This window comes from Lactuca sativa, chromosome 6 (assembly GCF_002870075.4).
Source record: "Lactuca sativa cultivar Salinas chromosome 6, Lsat_Salinas_v11, whole genome shotgun sequence".
Lineage (NCBI taxonomy): Eukaryota > Viridiplantae > Streptophyta > Magnoliopsida > Asterales > Asteraceae > Lactuca > Lactuca sativa.
The window spans coordinates 25,637,517-25,657,880 of record NC_056628.2 but is presented as its reverse complement, the minus strand read 5'-3'; the positions used below and the strand labels follow the sequence as shown (position 1 = coordinate 25,657,880).

Below are 20,364 nucleotides of genomic sequence, written 5' to 3'. Positions count from 1 at the left end.
CTACCCATAACCAACCATGTTTGTTTTTCAATCTCCACCACCACTTGACTAAGAGTGCAGTATTTTGAGCTTGCAAAGTACCCACTCCAAGCCTTCCAACTTTTTTATCTGATACAACCGTTGACCAATCGACCCAGTGTATTTTCCATTTATCTTCGTTGCCTCCCCAAATAAATCTTCGTCTTATTTTTTCCAAGGTGTCTAAAATTCCTTGGGGTGCCTTGAATAAGGATATGTAATAAGTATGTAGGCTCCCCAAAACTGATTTGATCAGTGTAAGTCTACCACCAAATGACAATGTGTTTGCCTTCCAGTTAGAGAGCTTGGATTGGAAATTTTCAATTATCGGGTCCTAGTGTTGGTGCCTACGGGTACGCCAAGATATGTGAATGGGAATGATCTCTTCATACAACCAAGTGTTATGGCCATACTTTGCAATTCAGGATCGGTGGTACAGATTCCAAACAGTCTGGATTTTTGGAAGTTAACTTTTAGACCTAAAGATATTTGGAAGCATTTTAGTATTCTCGAGAGGTTCCTGATGTTGCAGTGATTCCATTCTCCTACAAATATGTCATCGTCAGCATATAATAAATGAGATATCTCAGGTCCGGAATGAGTGAGACATCCAATAAAAAAGTAAAAATAATTGGTTGGTAGATTTATACCTTTCTTTTTTATTTATTTCAAGACAATAAGTTAATCTACTCTAATAAATAAAGTTTTTTTTGCCACATGTCATATTGTCATTCAATTTGTCAAATGTTATTTTATGGTTATTTTGAATTAATTTGTTTTCAACATGTCATTTTATAGGTTTTCTATTTTAATAAATTTCACATAATACTTTAATATAATAATTACAATAAATATAGTAATAAATGAATATCAATTTCATTAATTGACTTACCTTCTTATTTCAAAATTCCCAAATTAAAGTTCATTAGTTTATTTGGTTTATTTATTTAAATTTAAAAATTAAAAAAACCAATTTTAATAATTTATTATTTTTCTTATTTTCTTATAAATTCAAAGTTCTTAAATATTTAGACCTTTATATTTAATTTTTTTTAATTATCTCATGTAATACATGGATTTTACACCTAATACTATTATAGTTGTGTGTGTATATTTAATTTTGTTAATGTTTCTTAATAAGTTAACTAATTTTAATAATAACATGACAAAGTTAATCAAACGAACGAGTATCATCATAACGGACTTATTATATTTTAGGCCCAAAAGTCTGACCCATAAATACATGATCCAAGGCAGGTTGACCAAGAAATTTTCTCAACCGTCGGATGTAAATGCGATAAACAACATTTCGATACCGTGTACCGCGATGCACTGGAAAGATGTTAACATTCAACAACAATCTCATTCGTAATTTGAAATTTATCCCCCTCTCTCTCTTAAAGAGACGTTGTAGCTTTTTTGGCATTTTCTATGATTCCATTACTTTATTGTTTCAAAAAGAATTCCACATTAAAATAATCAAAAAATATATTTTTTTATACTCTGCCGTTTTCAAGCAATTTGATGTTCCCATTTAAAGCTTTTGGATTGAAAATCAATGCAACCACTAAAAAGAAACACTATACACACACAAAGATTGAGGGTTCCCTTTCTTTCTCTCTCTAGATAACGTTACAATTTTCTCTCAAAATCTCTGCAAATTCAAATGTTTCTTTAACGATTGGAAGCTTCAGGGTATCGAAGAGCTGAAAATGGCGAAACCCATTTGCCGATCGTCATCATTTCTTGTTTAGGTAAAGTTTTTCGGTTTAGGGTTTGTTTACTTCGATGAGTTCTTGCTATCCATTTCTGGGTTTTGATTAGTATGCTTGTTTCTTGTCGATTCACTTGTCTTTTTGAAGCGTGATGTTCACAGCTGAAGAATTTTGCTCTGTGTGACCTTATTTTGTGTTGTTTTAGTCTTGTTTTTCCCGAATCGAGTTTGGGTTTGTTTATTTGTGATGATTTTGGGATTCTCCTATTCTAGGTTTCGATTATTGTTAGTCGAATGTGGTTCAATCGACCATCGTTGTCGAGTATGTAGTCAAAAGGTAAAGACTTTAACTATTTGTAATCATGGGTTTCTATGAAATCTTGATCATGTTTCTCTATTATAACGGATTCCTTTATATCTATGATTACTGAATAGATTTCATTCGTTTATTTTTTTGTTTTTATGCTTGTTTTGAAATGGGATTATGACTTGAATGTGATCAATTACTCTTTGTTATGTATGATGTCACACCTTAAGACTTCTACTGCGTATATTAATGAGTCTTCCAGAAGTTTTCATCTTGTTTATATTTAATCAACTTTTGTTTATTATATCATTTATATGTAGAATGTGATTAATTGACCATATTGTTTAATATAAAGTTAAAGGTAAAGACTTATAAATGGATTTGTTGGTGCTAATATATATATATATTTTTTATATCCCCTTTCTTGAATTTGATTTTCCTGCTTGTTTGTGGTGTGGAATTATGCGTGGAATGAGGTCAATATTTGACTTTCTTTGTTAAGTAGAAAATTTTAAGTATTTGAATTACAATTTATACCAATATTACATATCTACAACTTTTTACTCATAACATTTTTGCTTATTTGTAGAATATATCATCTTAAGTTAAATTTGACCTTTTTAAATTCCAATGATTGCTTCATCTTTATCATTGTTTGTAGTCATTTTGAAGCTTTTGTTAACAATTTATCTATATTCATCATGTCAAAAACCTCAAACTACTAACATATCGAATCAAATGATTAAAATTCACAGATGGAATTTGGTTATTGGACAAAATAGTAGTGGCATTTGTCCAACCATCAAACACAAGAAAAAATGGGAGTTCAAAAACATGGATCAAAGGGCGGCGGAAGTGGCGGCTATGTTGGCGGCTTTCTCCATCTTTTTGATTGGAACGCAAAATCCCGCAAAAAGTTATTCTCAAGCAAATCAGAATCACCAGGTACAAAAATCCATCTCCATAATTTACAATATTAGTCCCTACATTGTGATTTTCCACATTTACCCTTAACATTTCATCATTTTTCCTGCAGAACAACCGAAGCAAACAAAGAGAACCGATGGCAACATGCCCATGACACGATTCAACATGGTAAATACTTGTATACATTCCATTAATCTTCACTTTGAGTTTCTTTATAGATGAGCTTTTTGACCTAAAAGTCAATGAAAACTTACAGATGGAAGAAGATGAGATGATAGGTGGATTGAGTTATAAAGAAAGTAGCGATTACAGTTGCGCAACTTCGATAACTGATGATGATAATTATGGAACTAAAGCTCCTGGAGTAGTTGCGAGGCTTATGGGGTTAGATTCATTGCCAACTTTTAACTTCTCAGACACGTATTCAAATCCATCTTTTGATTCTCAATCTTATAAAGATTCATCGACACCTTATATCACGAAAGACCCTAAATTTGAATCGATTGATTGTCAAATGGAAGCGATAAAATCCACACCTCAAAAGAGAGCATTTGAGAAGTTTCAAACCGAAGCTTTACCTCCAAAATCTGCTAAATCAATCCCGATTACTCGTCACAAGCTTTTATCTCCTATCAAGAATTCAAAATTCGTGTCATCAAGTAACCCTAAAAGTATAATGGAAGCTGCAACGAAGATACCTTTTGGTGGATCATCTTCATCATCACCATCGCCATCTTCTTCGGTTCCTTTTAGGGTTAAAGTCTCGAAGGAGAATCTGAGTAGAAAACCGAAGGTTCCTGAAGGTTCTAGAAGGGGGATAGAATCGAATGGTGTTAAGAATGTTAAAGGACAACAATCTTTAGAACCAAAAAAGTCGATTTCTTTAGCTCTTCAAGCAAAGGCTAATGTTCAAAAACGTGAAGGGTTGAATCATCGAACTCAATCGGTCAAAACTCAGTCAAACACCGAAAGAAACACACAAAAGAATCCTGTTTCTTTAAATGTTTTAAAGCAAAACAATCAGAAACAAAATAGTTTAGTTGACCGAGGAAAGTCAACTCCACAAACTAGAAAACAAATTTCTTCCCAAAAAAGTTCAAGTAAAGTCTCGGAGAACATAAAAACTAGCCATAAAAAGGAACCATATTCCACCACTCGAAGAAAACGATCAATGGAAGACAATAATCATGGTGAAAAAAATGTTGTAAGGGATAAAAGTTATAGAAGTAGTAGAAACGATGTCGTTTCATTCACATTCACATCTCCAATTTCACGTCCAATCATCCCTACAAATAACGCTTCAAACTCATCATCATCATCTTTGAACTATAATGTTATTGGAAGTGATGCTTTGAGCACTCTTTTGGAGCAAAAACTTAGGGAATTAACGGGTACTCCTGCATCAGTTTCTCAAGATTCATTAATGGAAGGTGACATTAGAGATGATTCAAGTCACGGGTTTTCTTCATATGATCCTCTACATCTTACAAGAAAAAACAAGGTAACAAAATTTCATGTCTTTTTAGTTTTTTATATATCTTTCTTGTAGTTTACAAATGATTAATTTGATGTATTGTGATGTTTTAGGACCAAGATATGATCGATAAGGATGATTCTAGTGTCGGGTTTTCTTCATATGATCCTCTACAACTTATGAAGAATCATCAGGTATGTTATGAAATATGAACAAGATACTAGTGTTCTATGTGTGGTTTTTTGTGTTTAAAGATGATAAATTTGATATCTTTTGTGATGTTTTTAGGATCAAGATATGATCACTAGAGATGATTCAAGTTGTGGGTTTTCATCATATGATCCTTTAAAACTTATGAAGAAACATCAGGTATGTTACGAAAAAAATACAATTGTTTTTATTGAGTTCTTGTGGTGCTTTATACATAATAATTTGATATCTTTTGTAATATTTCTAGGGCCAAGATCGAATCAAATGTGATTTAAGTTACGGGTTTTCTTCTAACAATAATCCTCAAGAACTTATGAAACACAATAAGGTGATTTAAGTTACCGATTTTTTTCTTCTAATATACTACAATTCATGTACTTTTCAATGATTAACATATTTTTTTTATGCTTTTTTAGGTTGTAGAACCGATGTCAGAATGTAGCACAAACGACTACGAATACCGAAAATTTCTTCGTGCTCAACAACCGAGTCCAAACTCGGTTCTTGAGCCATCTTTCATCACAGAAAGCTGTAATTCTTCAGACACTGCTGATAGTTGTAAACCAAATTCAACTTCTGTTCAAGGACAAGAGCTAATTGGTAAAGCTAACACCTTTTCAAGAAACTCAACTCCCATGGATGTTGACACCGAGTTACTTGACTCAGCTTCTTCCACCTCAAAACTCACCAAATGGGAACCCGATTATGTTACACAAGTGCTTGAAGATATCGAAACCATGTTCACAGATTTCACATTAGGAAAGACTCGAAAGATTGTGAACCCACGTGTGTTTGATAAGTTAGAGTTTGGTAAACCGAATGAAGAAGTGGTTAAGTTGAGGCGTGAGCTTGTGTTCAATTGTGTGAGTGAATGCATGGAGACAAGGAGTAGGGTGTGGGGTAAAGGGTTAGCCATGGTGAGTAGACCTAATCGGTTAGCTCAAGATGTGTATAAGGAGATTGTGGGGTGGGAAGATATGAAAGATAGTATGGTGGATGAGCTTGTTGATAAGGATATGAGTGGTGAAGGGTATAAAAGATGGCTTGATTTTGATGTTGAAGTGTTTGAATATGGAGTTGAGATTGAGAGTTGGTTGATTGATTCTTTGATCAATGAAGTGGTGGATGATATCTTAGTTCTTTAATGAAGAATCAAAGACTCTAAAGACATGTTTTTGAACGTTATTTCGTTCCTTGGATATGTTTTTGTTCTTTTTTGGTGCATAGTTTTAGAAATTGTAATGTTGAAGTTTCCCCTAGGGGCTAGAATGGCCGGATCTAAGATAGTGTAAAAGTATAATTACATAATATACAAGTATTTTAGATTCGTTCATTCTTGCTGTTGGGAAAACTATTTGCCATTTTTTTGCATATGAACCTATGAAGCTTTATTTAAACTTTCATTGCATAAGACTACATGATTATATAAATAAGATGACATGGTGTGTGGTGGTAAGTTGCGGTGGTCATCCTACCTAGCCAAGATTGTACGGCGGGTTAGTGGTTAGTAGTTAGTACATGAAAGTTAATATCACGAAACGGTCATATATATTGGATCGAGTGACGATTTAAAAATAAGTGAGGATTGCTTGTAAAGACAAATTTTTGTTGTAGGTTAAATAAGGAAAGACGGAAAAAAAAAAGAAAAAAATGTTTAATTATTATTAATGAATTTTTTATTTGATGTTAATATTTTTAATTTGAAAAATAAAAATTTAAGCAAGGATGACACATCCTATTTATAGGCAAAAATTAAAAAAAATGGCAAATTCATATGCAATGTCTATGTTGAATCAAAATTTGATAAACAAGAGAATTACATCACATCCTTCAGCCTAAAATAAGTTTTTTTTTGTTTTTTTTTTTTTTGTTTTTTTTTTTTTTTTTGAAATCACTCTATTGTTTAAGTAATATTCTTGTATATTTTTAGAGTTAATGATTTTAAAAGTAATGAATTTTGCCTCATGTACATTTTTAATCATTTAAATTGTTTGAACATGTTTTATTATTAAACTCTTTTTTTTTTTCCACAAAATACCATTTTAACCAACTATTAATAGTTTAGCAGGTTTCCGACGACCATGATATCTCAAATCATGTGCTCCGGTTAACATAAAATTCCAATGAGTCTTCCGTCCAAAAAAACTCTTCCTCTCTTCCTTATCTCAAAATGGTATGTTGCAAACTCCAAAAATCCTATCTGTTGATTCACTATTCTATCATATCTCTTCATTTGCAAACTCTTGCTCTTGAACACACATAAACACGATGATCACAGTTTTCTTAAATACACACTCTAAATCTTCATTTGCAAAACTCCAAAAGTTGATATTCAAAGACATGCAACCGATTTCTAAGATGAACAAGATGAAGATAAGGCTTTGTTTTTTTAATGATTTTTAGGTTTCCTCAAACAATTTCTCTAGTTCTTGATGAATTGATTTCTAGGTTTGATGAAGATATGAGTTTGTTTTTTATGGAAAAATTGAATTTAAAAATACATTACAAAGAAGATGAAGAAAAATACAATGAAGAATTAGGTTTGTTCTTGAACGATTTCGATGTTTGATGAACAACTCATAGGTGTGATGAAGATTTGGGTTTATTTTAGGTTAAAAAAGCAGAGATGTAAGCTTAAAACGATTTCTAGGTTTGTTCTTGAACACACACATTTCTGGGTTTGTTTTGGCTGAAGAAGATGACTGGAATCTTGTCAAAGGTACATGGTAGCTGAAGATGCCAAATAAGCATTAACATACATAAATGAGCATTTTGGTTTTTTTAACACGATAAGAGAGTTCAACATAATTCGTGTATAAAAAAAACTTGAGTGTGTAGAACAACCCAAATTTTACATGTCATCAACCAAAATTTCTACAAGGATATCGAATGGTCATGTTTTAGAAAATGTTTATGTAACAACCCAAAAACAATGATAAATTGTTTCATTTTAAGAACCAATAATTGATTCATCAATTGTCTCTAAAACTATCACCAAGTACAACATCAAATTATTAGAGTACAATTATCCAAAAAGTGTGGAAATCATGAAGGGATGATGTTGTGCCATCACACCGCGCCCTTCCCTTTCGTACCGGAAGTATCTGAAACCATAAACATAAACTGTAAGCACAAGGCTTAGTGAGTTCTCAAAAGTACCACATGCCAAACATACATCTAGGCCCAAACTTAGGGCGTATTCAAGCCCAAAACACAAATATGGGCCCAACCCTAGGGTTTATTTCAACCCGATCAAACAATAATAGGCCCAACCCTTGGGTTTATTTCAAACCGATCAACAATAATGGGTCCAACCATGGGTTTATTTCAACCCAATCATACAATAATGGGCCCAAACCTAGGGTTTATTTCAACCCGATCATACAAACATATAAAAGTCACATAACAGCTAGTATTCTACATAGCAAAATAATGGGTTGGCATTGGTGCCTTCGACCCACAGGTACAGTGAAAAGACTAACCTTTGACAGAAGATCATTGTATCACACACTCGAGCTGCTGCTAACACGGCTCCTCACGCTAATCATAACCCAATAATAACCCCAATTAATAATCATAGTTTAACCCACAAATAATGGACCAGAACATAATTTATCCTACTGTGACATCCCCTAATTTCTTGGCCAGAAAAGACCGGTTTAATTTATGCTTTTGAAATAATTTCAGAGTAATCATTTGATTAAAAGTGTTGCGGAATTTGTTCCCAGAAAAACATAATAAATATGTTATCAAATCATTTTCGAAGAAATGTATTTTATTCACTTAAACCATTGGGATGTCATTGTCAATACAAAACATAAGCATAAACAAAACTTACATTCATTTACACTAGTGACCTACTTCTCTTTTAATCTCTCAGTGTAAGGCAACTTCGTATCGATACCTGTGATACAAATAAACTGAGTGGGCCAGTCTTGGGAGCCTGGTGAGCATATAGGTTTTTCAACCCACAATAAATAATAAACTTATTAAGTTCTTAATCAACAATAAATTTATTAATTTCATCAACCAAAATAACCTTAATTACCCATTCCCATTATCCTCACTTTACGTCCTTAAAACAACTATCACAAGGGACCAAGCCTAAGGATTTTTCACAAGGGATGACACCATTGCTTTGGGGGTTCCTCAGCAAGTTATGTTAAATAAAACAAACACCGGGGTGACAACATTGCTTTCCCTCAGCAAGTTATGTCAAACAATACATCCTAACATAAAACAACCAACAAGGTAACAACATTTCTTTCCTTCAGCAATTTATGTCAAATAGACACGAAGTCACATCGTCATCATGTACTAGTCCATTGCTCTTATTTATCGATGGTATTTCCCACGGGAGTTTTCCCCCGCAATACATGTCAATGGGTTTTTCATATAATAAGTCCATAGCTCTTATTCATTGACGGTATTTCCCATGGGAGTTTTCCCCCACAATACATGTCAATGGGTTTTCCATACAGCTGATGAACATAATTAAGGGGTTTTCCCCAGCCTTACTTGCCCTAAAGGCACTCATGAGGGGAATAGAGTACAAAGAATGAACATTTAAGTCCATTAACACCTACAGGTTATGAGCCTGCTAGTGTTCCACAGACTGTCAAAACAGTCCATGGTTGTCATCCATACTCTGCTAAATGATGGGGGTTTTAGAGTACATCGAATGAACGCTCAAGTCCATTAACACCTACAGGTTACGAGCCTGCTAGTGTTCCACAGACCGTCAAAACAGTCCATGGTTGTCATCCATACTCTGCTGAATGACGGGGGTCAACGTTGGGTAAGGGATTTTCTCATATTGCACCACTCATGCCAACATTTGGGTAAAAGCATTTCCCATATTTCACCACTCACTCTCATCTCATCTATCCAACTCACCTTTCATCACACACCAACTATTTAACTCATGATCTATATCACTAACTCATGAAGCTTGTCCAATAACTTCATAAAAGAACAAAGACTCCAAATTTCTTCCAAATAAAAGTATAGGGAAAATACTGATAAAGTACTCTCGTATGCTCCCGTACCCCGACACGTAATAGTGTCAAAAGGAAGAACTAATGGATGAACACACAGTTCAAAAATACCTAATGAACATATAGTTCAAACATACGTACCGATTACAAGTCTACTAACGTTCCACTGGGCTATCTAAAATAGTCTGTGGCCGTTGTCTATACTATGCTAGATGACTAGATCATCTTAAACATCGATACCTCTCATCAATTTTATTTCATCACACATCATCTAATTCATCTACCCATGTTTTACCCAACATATTTGTATATATACAATTTAAAACTCGTATAAAACATCAATTCAACAGTCACCTCAAATAAACAATTAATATATTTACACATAGCACGTATTTTAAGGTAAATACTTTATATCTATGTGTAAGGTGAAAGTGACTATACACTCACTTGATTTAATGAAAATCGGGCAACAATTCGTTTCCTAAAACGATCATTTCTAATAAAACCGAGAGTTTTATTGAGAAACTGGGTTTTGCAAAGGTCGGGCTTCAAAACCGAAAAGATAAATTTTTCGGGCCTTCGGGCACTCCAGTACGTGTTCCGGGCGTTGGAAATGATCTCGGGGCATCGGGGGAGGTCAAAATAACCAAAATATTGAAAAAGGGGTAAAAATGGGCAATTTCCCAAAATTAACCGGGAAGTCTCGCAAGGCCACTATTTATAGGGGATAGCTACGAGGGTTCGGCCAAGAAGGAGGAGTCAGCGAAGGCAGGTGGCATCCGCAGAGCGAGGACAGGTGGCGGGTGCGAGCTTCGAACACGCGAAGGGCACGCGACGCCTTCGGATTGGGCCAGCGAGGCTCGGATGATGAGTCAGAAGCGAGGCGTCGGAAGATCATTAGACCGCACCCTCGGTCAAATCAGCAAGCGACACGTGTGTTGCGCACGAGCTATGCATGCGAGGATCACGTGGCCAGCACCATTCCTTGCAAATTTTCTCGAAAATTGTGCCCATTCTTGTAAAATCCATAACTTTCTCATACGGGATCCGTTTTTGACGTTCTTTATATGCACGCGTAGGTAAAATTACACTCTACAACTTTCGTTTAGACTTCATCGGCTAATTTTGACTTTTTATATTATTATTTTTAACAAACCGGGACAGGAAATTCGTTAAAAATTCATAACTTCTTCATCCGACGTCCGTTTTCGTTAGACTTTTTACCATTTTGCTATAAATGATGAGACCTTTGATTCTCGTTTAGGTCGTGTTGGCTAAAAATTACTCGATCTAAAATTCGAGTTTTTAGCCGTCTATTGCTAATCTGAAACTTCGAAAAATCATAACTTCCTCATACGAAGTCAGATTTGGGCGTTCTTTTTATACCTACTCTCGGTTTAACGAACACTACGAGTTTCATTTGGATCACTAAGGCCAAAAAGTAGTTTATCAAAAACTCACTTTTTACGACATTCGGCACCGTGCCGGTTTGTTGCGAAACTTCGACAGGTCATAACTTCTTCGTTATAACTCGGATTTCGGCATTCTTTATATATGTGTAATCCTTGTCACGCCCACTACAAGTTTCTTAATAGATATTGGCTTTATCTAAAATTTAATTTTTGACGCTCATTTTTATTCTTAATTAATTAAACCCTAATAATTAAGCATAAAACACATAACTCACATAATATTCACATAATTCCTTTTCATTTCTTCTAAATGAGTTACAAATGTTAACCTAGACCATTATATCAATATTAATGTCTAGTCTAGAAACACGGGAGTTACACCTACCAAGGGCAAAAGACCATTTGCCCTTTCACCCATGGCCCAACCAACCAAAGCCCAAAACTCCCTAATGACACAAAGCTCAAAATGGCCCAAAAGGCTTCCTAAGCGTACGCCTTGTTACACCCAACGTATAGCTCAACCTCAGAAGACATAGGGAGTTGCAACTTGGTACGCCCAACGTACCCAGGGTAACACCCAACGTACTCATCAGGCTTCAAAAAAACTTTATTAAGGTCTTCATACCTTAAGACTTTACGTCCAAACTTCAGATCCAAAACGAATAAACGTCTGGAATCATAAAGTTGCAAACTTTATGCCTTTGCATGGCTACAAGGAGTCCAAAATCCAACTCTAAGTCTTATTCATGACCAAAAGGCTTAATAGATCCATCATGCATGATTGGGAAAGACCAAGTTCCCATTTTTATGAACCACCATGCTCTAAAATGAAAGAAAATCCTCCTCATTAGGTCTGGAGTTGCTCAAAATCTCAAGATCCAAGGCTCTGGTACCATTAATGAACATATTTGACTATATAGTTAGATCTAAAGAAATATGCATCAAGGTTTGAGCTTTATACCTCTAGAAGATGCACAAGGTTGAGCAATTGTTGGATCCAAAGGATTGAGTGAAACACCTTAAATCCAAGGGTCTTCCTTCACGACCAAGAACACCAAAATGACACTCTAAGGCTTCAAAACACACAGACACACTTAGGGTTTCAAAATGGAGGCTAGAGGTAGGAAAGGGTTAGAGTCTGTAATGTTCCTTAAGTAGGGTCTAAACACTAAAATTTAGGTTTACCCCTGCAGAATTACACTCAACGTACCTATGCGTACGCCCAACATATGCAAGGGACTCACGATACTCATTTAAACGTCTACGCCCAACATACCTATCTCGTACACCCAATATAAGGACCAAATTTGCAAAATTTTAAAGAATTAAACCACAAATGAAAATACCTGGAACATTGGTGTTACAAATCTCCCACATTTAAATCAGACTTCATCCTAGAAGTTCACCGCTGCAAACAAGTCCGGGTAGTGCTCCTTCATCTCATCCTCAGGCTCCCACGTCCATTCCAAGCCTTTCCTGTGCTGCCATTTCACCTTAACTAGGTTCACCACTTTATCTCGTAGAGCCTTGGTCTTCCTCTCAAGAATCACAATCGGTTTCTCCACATAGTTCAGATGCTCATCGTCCTGAATATCATCCAAATGAATCACCGCTGAATCATTGGCTATACACTTCTACAACTGAGAGACATGGAAGGTGTTGTGGATTTGAATGAGCTTATTAGGAAAAATCAAGGTGGTATGTAACCTTGCCCACCCGGGCGATAAGTCTGAAGGAACCAATAAACCAGGAGCCCAGCTTGCCCTCTGTTAGGTGCATTTGTGCACCTTTTTGTGCATATTTTAGTCCCTTTTATGCATCTATTTAGCATAGTTGTCCTTTATTTTTTGCATTTCATCAAATTCATGTGAGTCTCTAGAACAACCATATTTTCACGCTTTCATGATCTTTTCAGGTAAACTGGAGGTTGGAACACTCTTTGGGAGGTGTCGGGAAGCATGGGTGAAGATTTTGGGATGATCTGATGCAAAATAGAAAAGTTGAAAAAATCAAGATTGGACTTGGAGACAGGAGCGTACACATGTCATGCTTAATTTGTACTGGACATCCCTATCCAAGACCACAAAAACGGCACCCCATGGCGTGCCACAACCTCCCGAATGTAGATATTTACCAAATTCTCTATATAGATACTCTCTTGGATCATGATACAATGCATGCTCGTGTTCACCAAATGGGAACCCGATTATGTTACACAAGTTCTTGATGATATTGAAACCATGTTCACAGATTTCACATTAGGAAAGACTCAAAAGATTATGAACCCACGTGTGTTTGACAAGTTAGAGTTTGGTAAACCGAATGAAGAAGTGGTTAAGTTGAGGTGTGAGCTCATGTTAAATTGTGTGAGTGAATGCATGGAGACACAGTGTAGGGTGTGGGGCAAAGGGTTAGCCATGGTGAGTAGACATAATCGGTTAGCTCAAGATGTGTATAAGGAGATTGTAGGGTGGGAAGATATCAAAGATAGTATGGTCGATGAGCTTGTTGATAAGGATATGAGTGGTAAAGGGTATAAAACATGGCTTGATTTTGATGTTGAAGTGTTTGAATATGGAGTTGAGATTGAGAGTTGGTTGATTGATTCTTTAATCAATGAAGTGGTGGAAGATATCTTAGTTCTTTAATGAAGAATCAAAGACTCTAAGATATGTTTTTGAACGTTTTTTCATTCCTTGGATATTTTTTTGTTCTTTTTTGGTGCACAGTTTTAGAAATTGTACTGTTGAAGTTTCCCCTAAGGGCTAGAATGGCCGGATCTAAGATAGTGTAAAAGTATATTACATAATATACAAGTATTTTAGATTCGTTCATTCTTGCTGTTGGGAAACCTATTCACAATTTTTTTCATATGAACTTATGAAGCTTTATTTAACTTTGATTCTTGGTGAATTCAAAAAAATGATGTACAATTTTCATTGCAGAAGACTTGTATTGTGGTGGTGGATTGCATAGTGATTGTCGGCAGCAATAAGTTAATTCGCCGTTCAAATAGTTAAAAAAATGAATTTGTATAAAAAAAAACCTTTTTAAGTTTGTGAAGTTAAATAAATAAATAAATAAATAATTATCTCATAATAGTTTTTTATGTATTTATTGATTTTCTAAGGTTTTGTGGATATATATATATATATATATATATATATATATATATATATATATATATATATATATAGAGAGAGAGAGAGAGAGAGAGAGAGAAGTTCAATAGAGAACCAATATTGATCAAAGAACCAAGGAACTTATCTTAACCATCTATTTTCTTTTAATCTTGGTCATTAATCCTTAATTAACCAAAATAAACACGGAGGGGCATTTTGGTAAATTTAGGCTCTCATTTAATAATCATGTTTGTCTCTGTTAGCTTCTTCTGTTACTGTGCATCATCTTCACCACCGATCGATCCAAAATACTCTCACTTGTTCGTCGAAATCTTAATCTTTTTCATCCAATTTACTAATAACTCAAAGAACTCATAATGAATCGGTAACCTGGAGTTTATATAGAGATTAGAATTGATAATGATACAAAAAAGGAAACAAATAAACAAGATAATCACAAAACTTTAAAATATATGCACAAGATAAGATAAGATTATCAAAATCACTAAAAGTTTTGAGATAATTTAAATGTCGAAGATGCACAAGATATAATTGATTATCTAAATGTCGAAGATACATTACAGATGAATGATTACAAGAATTACTGAAGGAAAAACAATAACATCAAATGCATATTCAACATACAACATAAAATTAGCAAAGGTATTTTTAACATCTATTCATATTTCGTCTATGATTATTAGGTTAGTTATAGATTTTCATTTTTTTGTTATTCTTCCAATGCACTGTTTATAAACTTATTTCTTTTGTTATTGTACTCGTCTGATTGTCAAATTCTCATGATTTTACCGTTTAATCTTCAAATAGTTGTCTTTATTTTTAATTTGCTAATTTTATGTCGTATGTTGAATATGCATTTGATGTTATTGTTTTTCCTTCAGTAATTCTTGTAATCATTCATCTGTAATGTATCTTCGACATTTAGATAATCAATTATATCTTGTGCATCTTCGACATTTAAATTATCTCAAAACTTTTAGTGATTTTGATAATCTTATCTTATCTTGTGCATATATTTTAAAGTTTTGTGATTATCTTGTTTATTTGTTTCCTATTTTGTATCGTTATCAATTCTAATCTCTATATAAACTCCAGGTTACCGATTCATTATGAGTTCTTTGAGTTCTTATTCAGATTTGCATTTGACTATTAATGAACAATCACATAAGTTTTTTTTCTTTATATAAATTTCACATTTTCTATGTAATGTAATAAAGAAGACGTTTTTTTTTGCTTTTGCAATTGGTCTTGACTTTTACAAGACTTATCGTCAAGAATATGGTTTTGATGTGAATATGTCAAGTTAAAAAAGATACAATGATGGCACAATTTGTCTTAGATATTCTACATGTAGTAGATCTGGTTTCACGGAGTCGTTCAAGAATGAAAATATTAATGTGAACTTTTCAGATGTTAAGAAAATGATAACTTCTTCTAAGAAGAACGGATGCCTTGCTGTTTCAAAGTTCAAGAATCTCCGATGTTCTTTAATGTTCTACATTTATGTGTTTGTTGAAGATCACAACCATGAACTTGTTGCTCAAGATTAGTTGCACTTATTAAGGATTAATAGGACAATCAATTTTCTTGATGAATCCTTTATATATAAGGTTGGTACTTGTAAAATTGGTGCTTCAAAAGCTTATAACTTGGTGAGTAGTATGAAGGGTGACTTTGATTCTAGGGGAGGGACTGCAGTTGACTTCAAAAATTTTCATATAGATTTCAGTTCTAAATTTGGTGTCAAAGATTCCCGAATGGTTGTGGATATAATGATAAACATAAAATTGTGTTTCTCTAATTTTTCATTTGAGGTCCAAACAGATGTTGATGATCATCTTACTGGACTTTTTTATGTTGATGATACTTCGAAAGCCAACTATAAGGAATTTAGAGATGTACTATCTTTTGATGCTACTTATCAAACAAAAAAGTGATTCCTAATCCTTATTTGTTCTTTTTTATGGTATTTGTTCATTTTAATAATACTTATCAAAAATAAAACTATGGTATTTGCTCTTTTTACTGGAGTTGACTACCACAAGCGTTGTGTTACTTTTGCTGCTAGTTTACTAGCTCGTGAGACAACAGATGCATATGTGTGGTTGCTTGAAGAGTTTTGTAAAGCATTTTTCAAGCCACCCATGATGATTGTAACAGATCAGGATTCATCAGTGAAGAAAGTCGTTAATTTTATTTTTCCTAAATCCAAGCATAGACTATGCATGTGGCACATCACTCAAAAACTTGAGGAAAAGGTATATTCTTTGTTTCTTGATTCCTAAATATGTTTATAACCATCTAGATTATAAAGCACACTGTGAATTCACAATGTAAATTTACATATGATGAAAGAAACAAATCTATATCATTAATCACACTATGAATTCACAATGTGAAAAAAAATGTTATGTTACTATGAACTACATCAAATATTCAACTTATGTAATGATTCTTATGCGTTTCTTTTTTTTAGATTCATATCAATGTCATAACCATCCAAACTTCCAAAAGACATTTTTTGATATTGTATGGAATCTTCAATGTTCTCCACAAGCTTTTGAAAGTTCCTAGTCAACAATGTTAGATAACTTTCATCTCAAAGAAGTTGAATGGTTAAAGACTGCTTTTTAAAATAAGGGATTTATGGATTCCGGCTTATGTGAGAGATCTTGAACTTTCTAGTTTGAAGCGAACTACTTCAATATCAAAGAGCCTGAATTATGCTTTCTCATATTTTTTGCATCATAAATCAAATTTAGTGAAATTCATGATGTCATTTGATAGTGTAATGGAGAAGCAAAGACATCATCAATCTTTATTATATTATCAGTGCACAACTACTATCCCCAAGCTAAGGACTCATTTGGCTATTGAAAAGCATGCATCGAAAATTTATACACATAATATTTTCTTGGACATTCAGAAAGAGTTATACAAATCCGTTTTTATTGTGTTCAAGAATATGTAGTTATTGAAGATGAAAGTGAAGTTTATGTTTTGAGAGATAAGAAGAAGAAAAAGTTGATTGATAAAAATGTGAATAAGGATGAAGATTCTGATGATTTTTATCGAAATAGTCTTCATTCTCATTGTCCTAATACTCATTACAAGGTATGTCTCTTTGTCTTAATAGAGTTTATTAAATATAAAATGTAGTTTAAAATTTCACACTGTGAATGGAGGATGTTTTGCCAATTCACAGTGTGAATTCTCATAGAGTTATAAATTGGTTTGTACTTTTCATTAGATTAGTATGGAGTATGTATTTTTTTTTAATTTTATTTGAAGTACATATTTATGTTATAGTATTATGATTTCTAATGTTGATTAATAATGTGAATCAATGTTATTTTGTATAATTTTTATTGAATGGTATGAGATAGAATTTCTTATTCACATATTAATTTGTTTATTAATGATAATTTTTTCGGTTGTATTTAGTATAAGGGGTGATAGCATTAGCATCAGTTGTAGCTGCATGCTTTTTGTCCAAGAAGGAGTGTTATGCCGTCATATGTTTTTCATATTAAATATGAAAGACTACGATGAAATTTCGTCAAATTTCATTTTGAGGAGATGAGGAAAAAATATCATAGCCGATGGATTGTTAAGAAAAATAATACTCGTATTATCATAAAGGCAGTAAAAATGAATGCTTGATTCAAGATGCTTATGTTATTCTTCGTTTTGTCCATTAACAAGATAGGAGATAATGAGGATGAGTTGGCTATATATATATATATATATATATATATATATATATATATATATATATATATATATATATATATATATGGAAACGATCAAATGAGAACACCAAAAAGATTGAGAACGCGAGAACACTTCTGGACCAATCATTTTACAAGGTTATATTAGTAATTGCATATTTAATTTAAATTATAACAAATCTTAATCTCCTAAATTTTAGCAATATTAATTATAGTTACTTAAATTAATAGAATAACCGATTTTTTTTATTATATATGACAAAAAATAATTTTTATTAATTTTTTGTTAAGAAAGTCATTTTTTTTAATTTATCATTCATCAGATATTATATGTATAAAGATTGAAAAAACATTTTCTCTTTTGTATTCATAAATGAACGAAAACATACATTAAATTATTTTTTGTAAGAATTTTATTTGATTTGATTATGTTAATTGTGAAGGATTATATATAACAATAAAAGATGGAATGAGTAAACCACCATCCAAAAAAAAACTCAATTCAGTCGTAATCATAAACGTATAAAGTACATTTACAAATATAGAAAACCAGTACATCTGGAATCATTAATGAATAAAGGAAAATGTAAAGATAAAAAAAATATACTTTAGTTGTAATCACAAATAACTGAAAAAGATAAAAAAAATCTGGTTTGCTGCAATTCTTCTTGTTGCTACCAGCACACACAAAAACAAAGAAGGATACATGTGATCATTGTTATTCTTGGGTTCACACCTGCAAAATCAAGTTCAAGGATAATTAAAAAAAATCATATAATAACGTTGTGTATATATCTTCACATTCACAAATGAAAGTATTTTTGTCTTTTGATGGCAGAGAAAGGAAAAAAAAAACTTTTTTAGTTTTTACCACAAACCTTATAATGAATAAAGATTTATTCATGTATGATGATTACTAAAATCATGTATGATGATAACTATAATCATGTATTAACACTGATGAATAAATTGAATAGAGCTGGAAATCATAAATAATTAACACTCATGAAATAAAATCTATTAGTTTTTATCTCCATTTCATAATCATTAGTGAATTTTAACATATTCACAATTAAATAGGATTGAAAAAAAATATAAAGTCTACCTTTTTAATATCTTGATTTGGATCCTTTTCATTTGAATCTTTAACACTAAAAGAGATTCAGAAGCTTGTAACGATTAAGGAGCATGGAGATGAATCTAATGAGCTATCATAATCTCTTGGTTCAATCAAATTAGGACAATGAACTTCCCCTAAAATAAATGAGTGAGATAATTAAAAATTACAAAACAAAAATCATGATCAATTTATAAGGGATAAACTAATCACACTTATTTAAACATAGTCATTGAAGCATTTGGTCGAACAGGTGTTGTGCCAAGAATAGTGCACATATATTCCTTTGATTCACCTGCCTCTTCTTCTTCTTCTTCTTCAATGATTCAATGATTCAATTCTCTCCCTAAAATCCACAACATGCATCAAATAAAAAGTTTCAAGATATCCTTCAAGAAGCTTTCATTAATCTGCTCAACATTCAAGGAAAACTTTACATCAGAATCCCTCCAGGCATGAATTCAACCCATTTCCCCAATTCTCTCTAAACCCAAGTTATATCGTTTCTTATAATGATGGGAATTAATCAGGTGTGGAATCGCGACTTGCGATACTAACCCTAGATACAAACTATCTGAATAGAATTGCAGAAATCGATAACCCTACCTTGATCGCAAGTAGCCTTTTAAACCATGATTGGTCGCTTGCAGCAACAGCCGCACAAAGAGGTTGTAGGAATCAAGGTGATTGACAATTTTGAACAAGCGATGCCCTGAAAATCGATTCAACACATTGAGCATCTTGATCTTCTCCATTCATCCAGACCTTCATAGTAGCACATTTAAGAAAAACCGAGAACAATCCTTTCTGATTAAAATTGATTTGCAAGTATGGAATCTCAAGATGAAGGTTGTGATGATGGTTTTGGAAGTGTATGGTGGTGACGGATCAATTAGGGTTTAAAGGTTTGAAATTTGTATTTAGAGAGTGGGAGGAAGAAGGATACGTGAGTGAGAGATAGAGAGAGGGGGGATAGAGATATTCCAGCAACTTGACAAAAATAGGTGAACATGTAATGACCATATTACCCTTTAGACTGTAAGAAAGTTACAATCTCATCCCATGACTTTTAGAAAGTTACAATTTCATCTCATGAATTTTATAAATTATATTAGCCTTAGATCGCAATATTTGAAGAGCTCAGATCTGTTCTCGCGTTCTCAACCTTTTTGGTGTTCTCATTTGATCATACTCCTATATATATATATATATATATATATATATATATATATATATATATATATATATATATATATATATATATATATATATAGCAACTTCAGGAGGTTGATAGTGGTATTCCTTTATGTACCT

The 20,364-nt window shown here is 33.0% G+C and overlaps 1 protein-coding gene across 2 annotated transcripts; it reads left to right on the top strand.

Annotated features, from left to right (window-relative positions):
• Positions 1-1,535: 1,535 nt before the first annotated feature.
• Positions 1,536-5,983, top strand: LOC111895177 (uncharacterized). 2 transcript variants are annotated; one of them, XM_023891279.3, is made up of 9 exons: positions 1,536-1,772; positions 2,006-2,069; positions 2,795-2,984; positions 3,076-3,134; positions 3,223-4,467; positions 4,554-4,634; positions 4,729-4,809; positions 4,898-4,978; positions 5,067-5,983. In XM_023891279.3, the coding sequence occupies exons 3-9, from the start codon at positions 2,858-2,860 to the stop codon at positions 5,793-5,795; spliced, it is 2,403 nt and encodes an 800-aa protein (XP_023747047.1). In that variant the 5' UTR covers positions 1,536-1,772; positions 2,006-2,069; positions 2,795-2,857; the 3' UTR covers positions 5,796-5,983. The 2 variants fall into 2 exon arrangements, with proteins under 2 accessions (XP_023747047.1, XP_023747046.1); XM_023891278.3 differs by lacking the exon at positions 2,006-2,069.
• The last annotated feature ends 14,381 nt before the right edge of the window (positions 5,984-20,364 follow it).

Bases quoted from the DNA above. Each gene is read 5' to 3' on its own strand.
- LOC111895177 (XM_023891278.3), top strand. From the start codon at position 2,858: ATGGGAGTTCAAAAACATGGATCAAAGGGCGGCGGAAGTGGCGGCTAT. The intron at 2,985-3,075 runs GTACAAAAATCC...TTTTTCCTGCAG, and splicing joins AAGCAAATCAGAATCACCAG to AACAACCGAAGCAAACAAAG. The intron at 4,810-4,897 runs GTATGTTACGAA...TAATATTTCTAG, and splicing joins AACTTATGAAGAAACATCAG to GGCCAAGATCGAATCAAATG.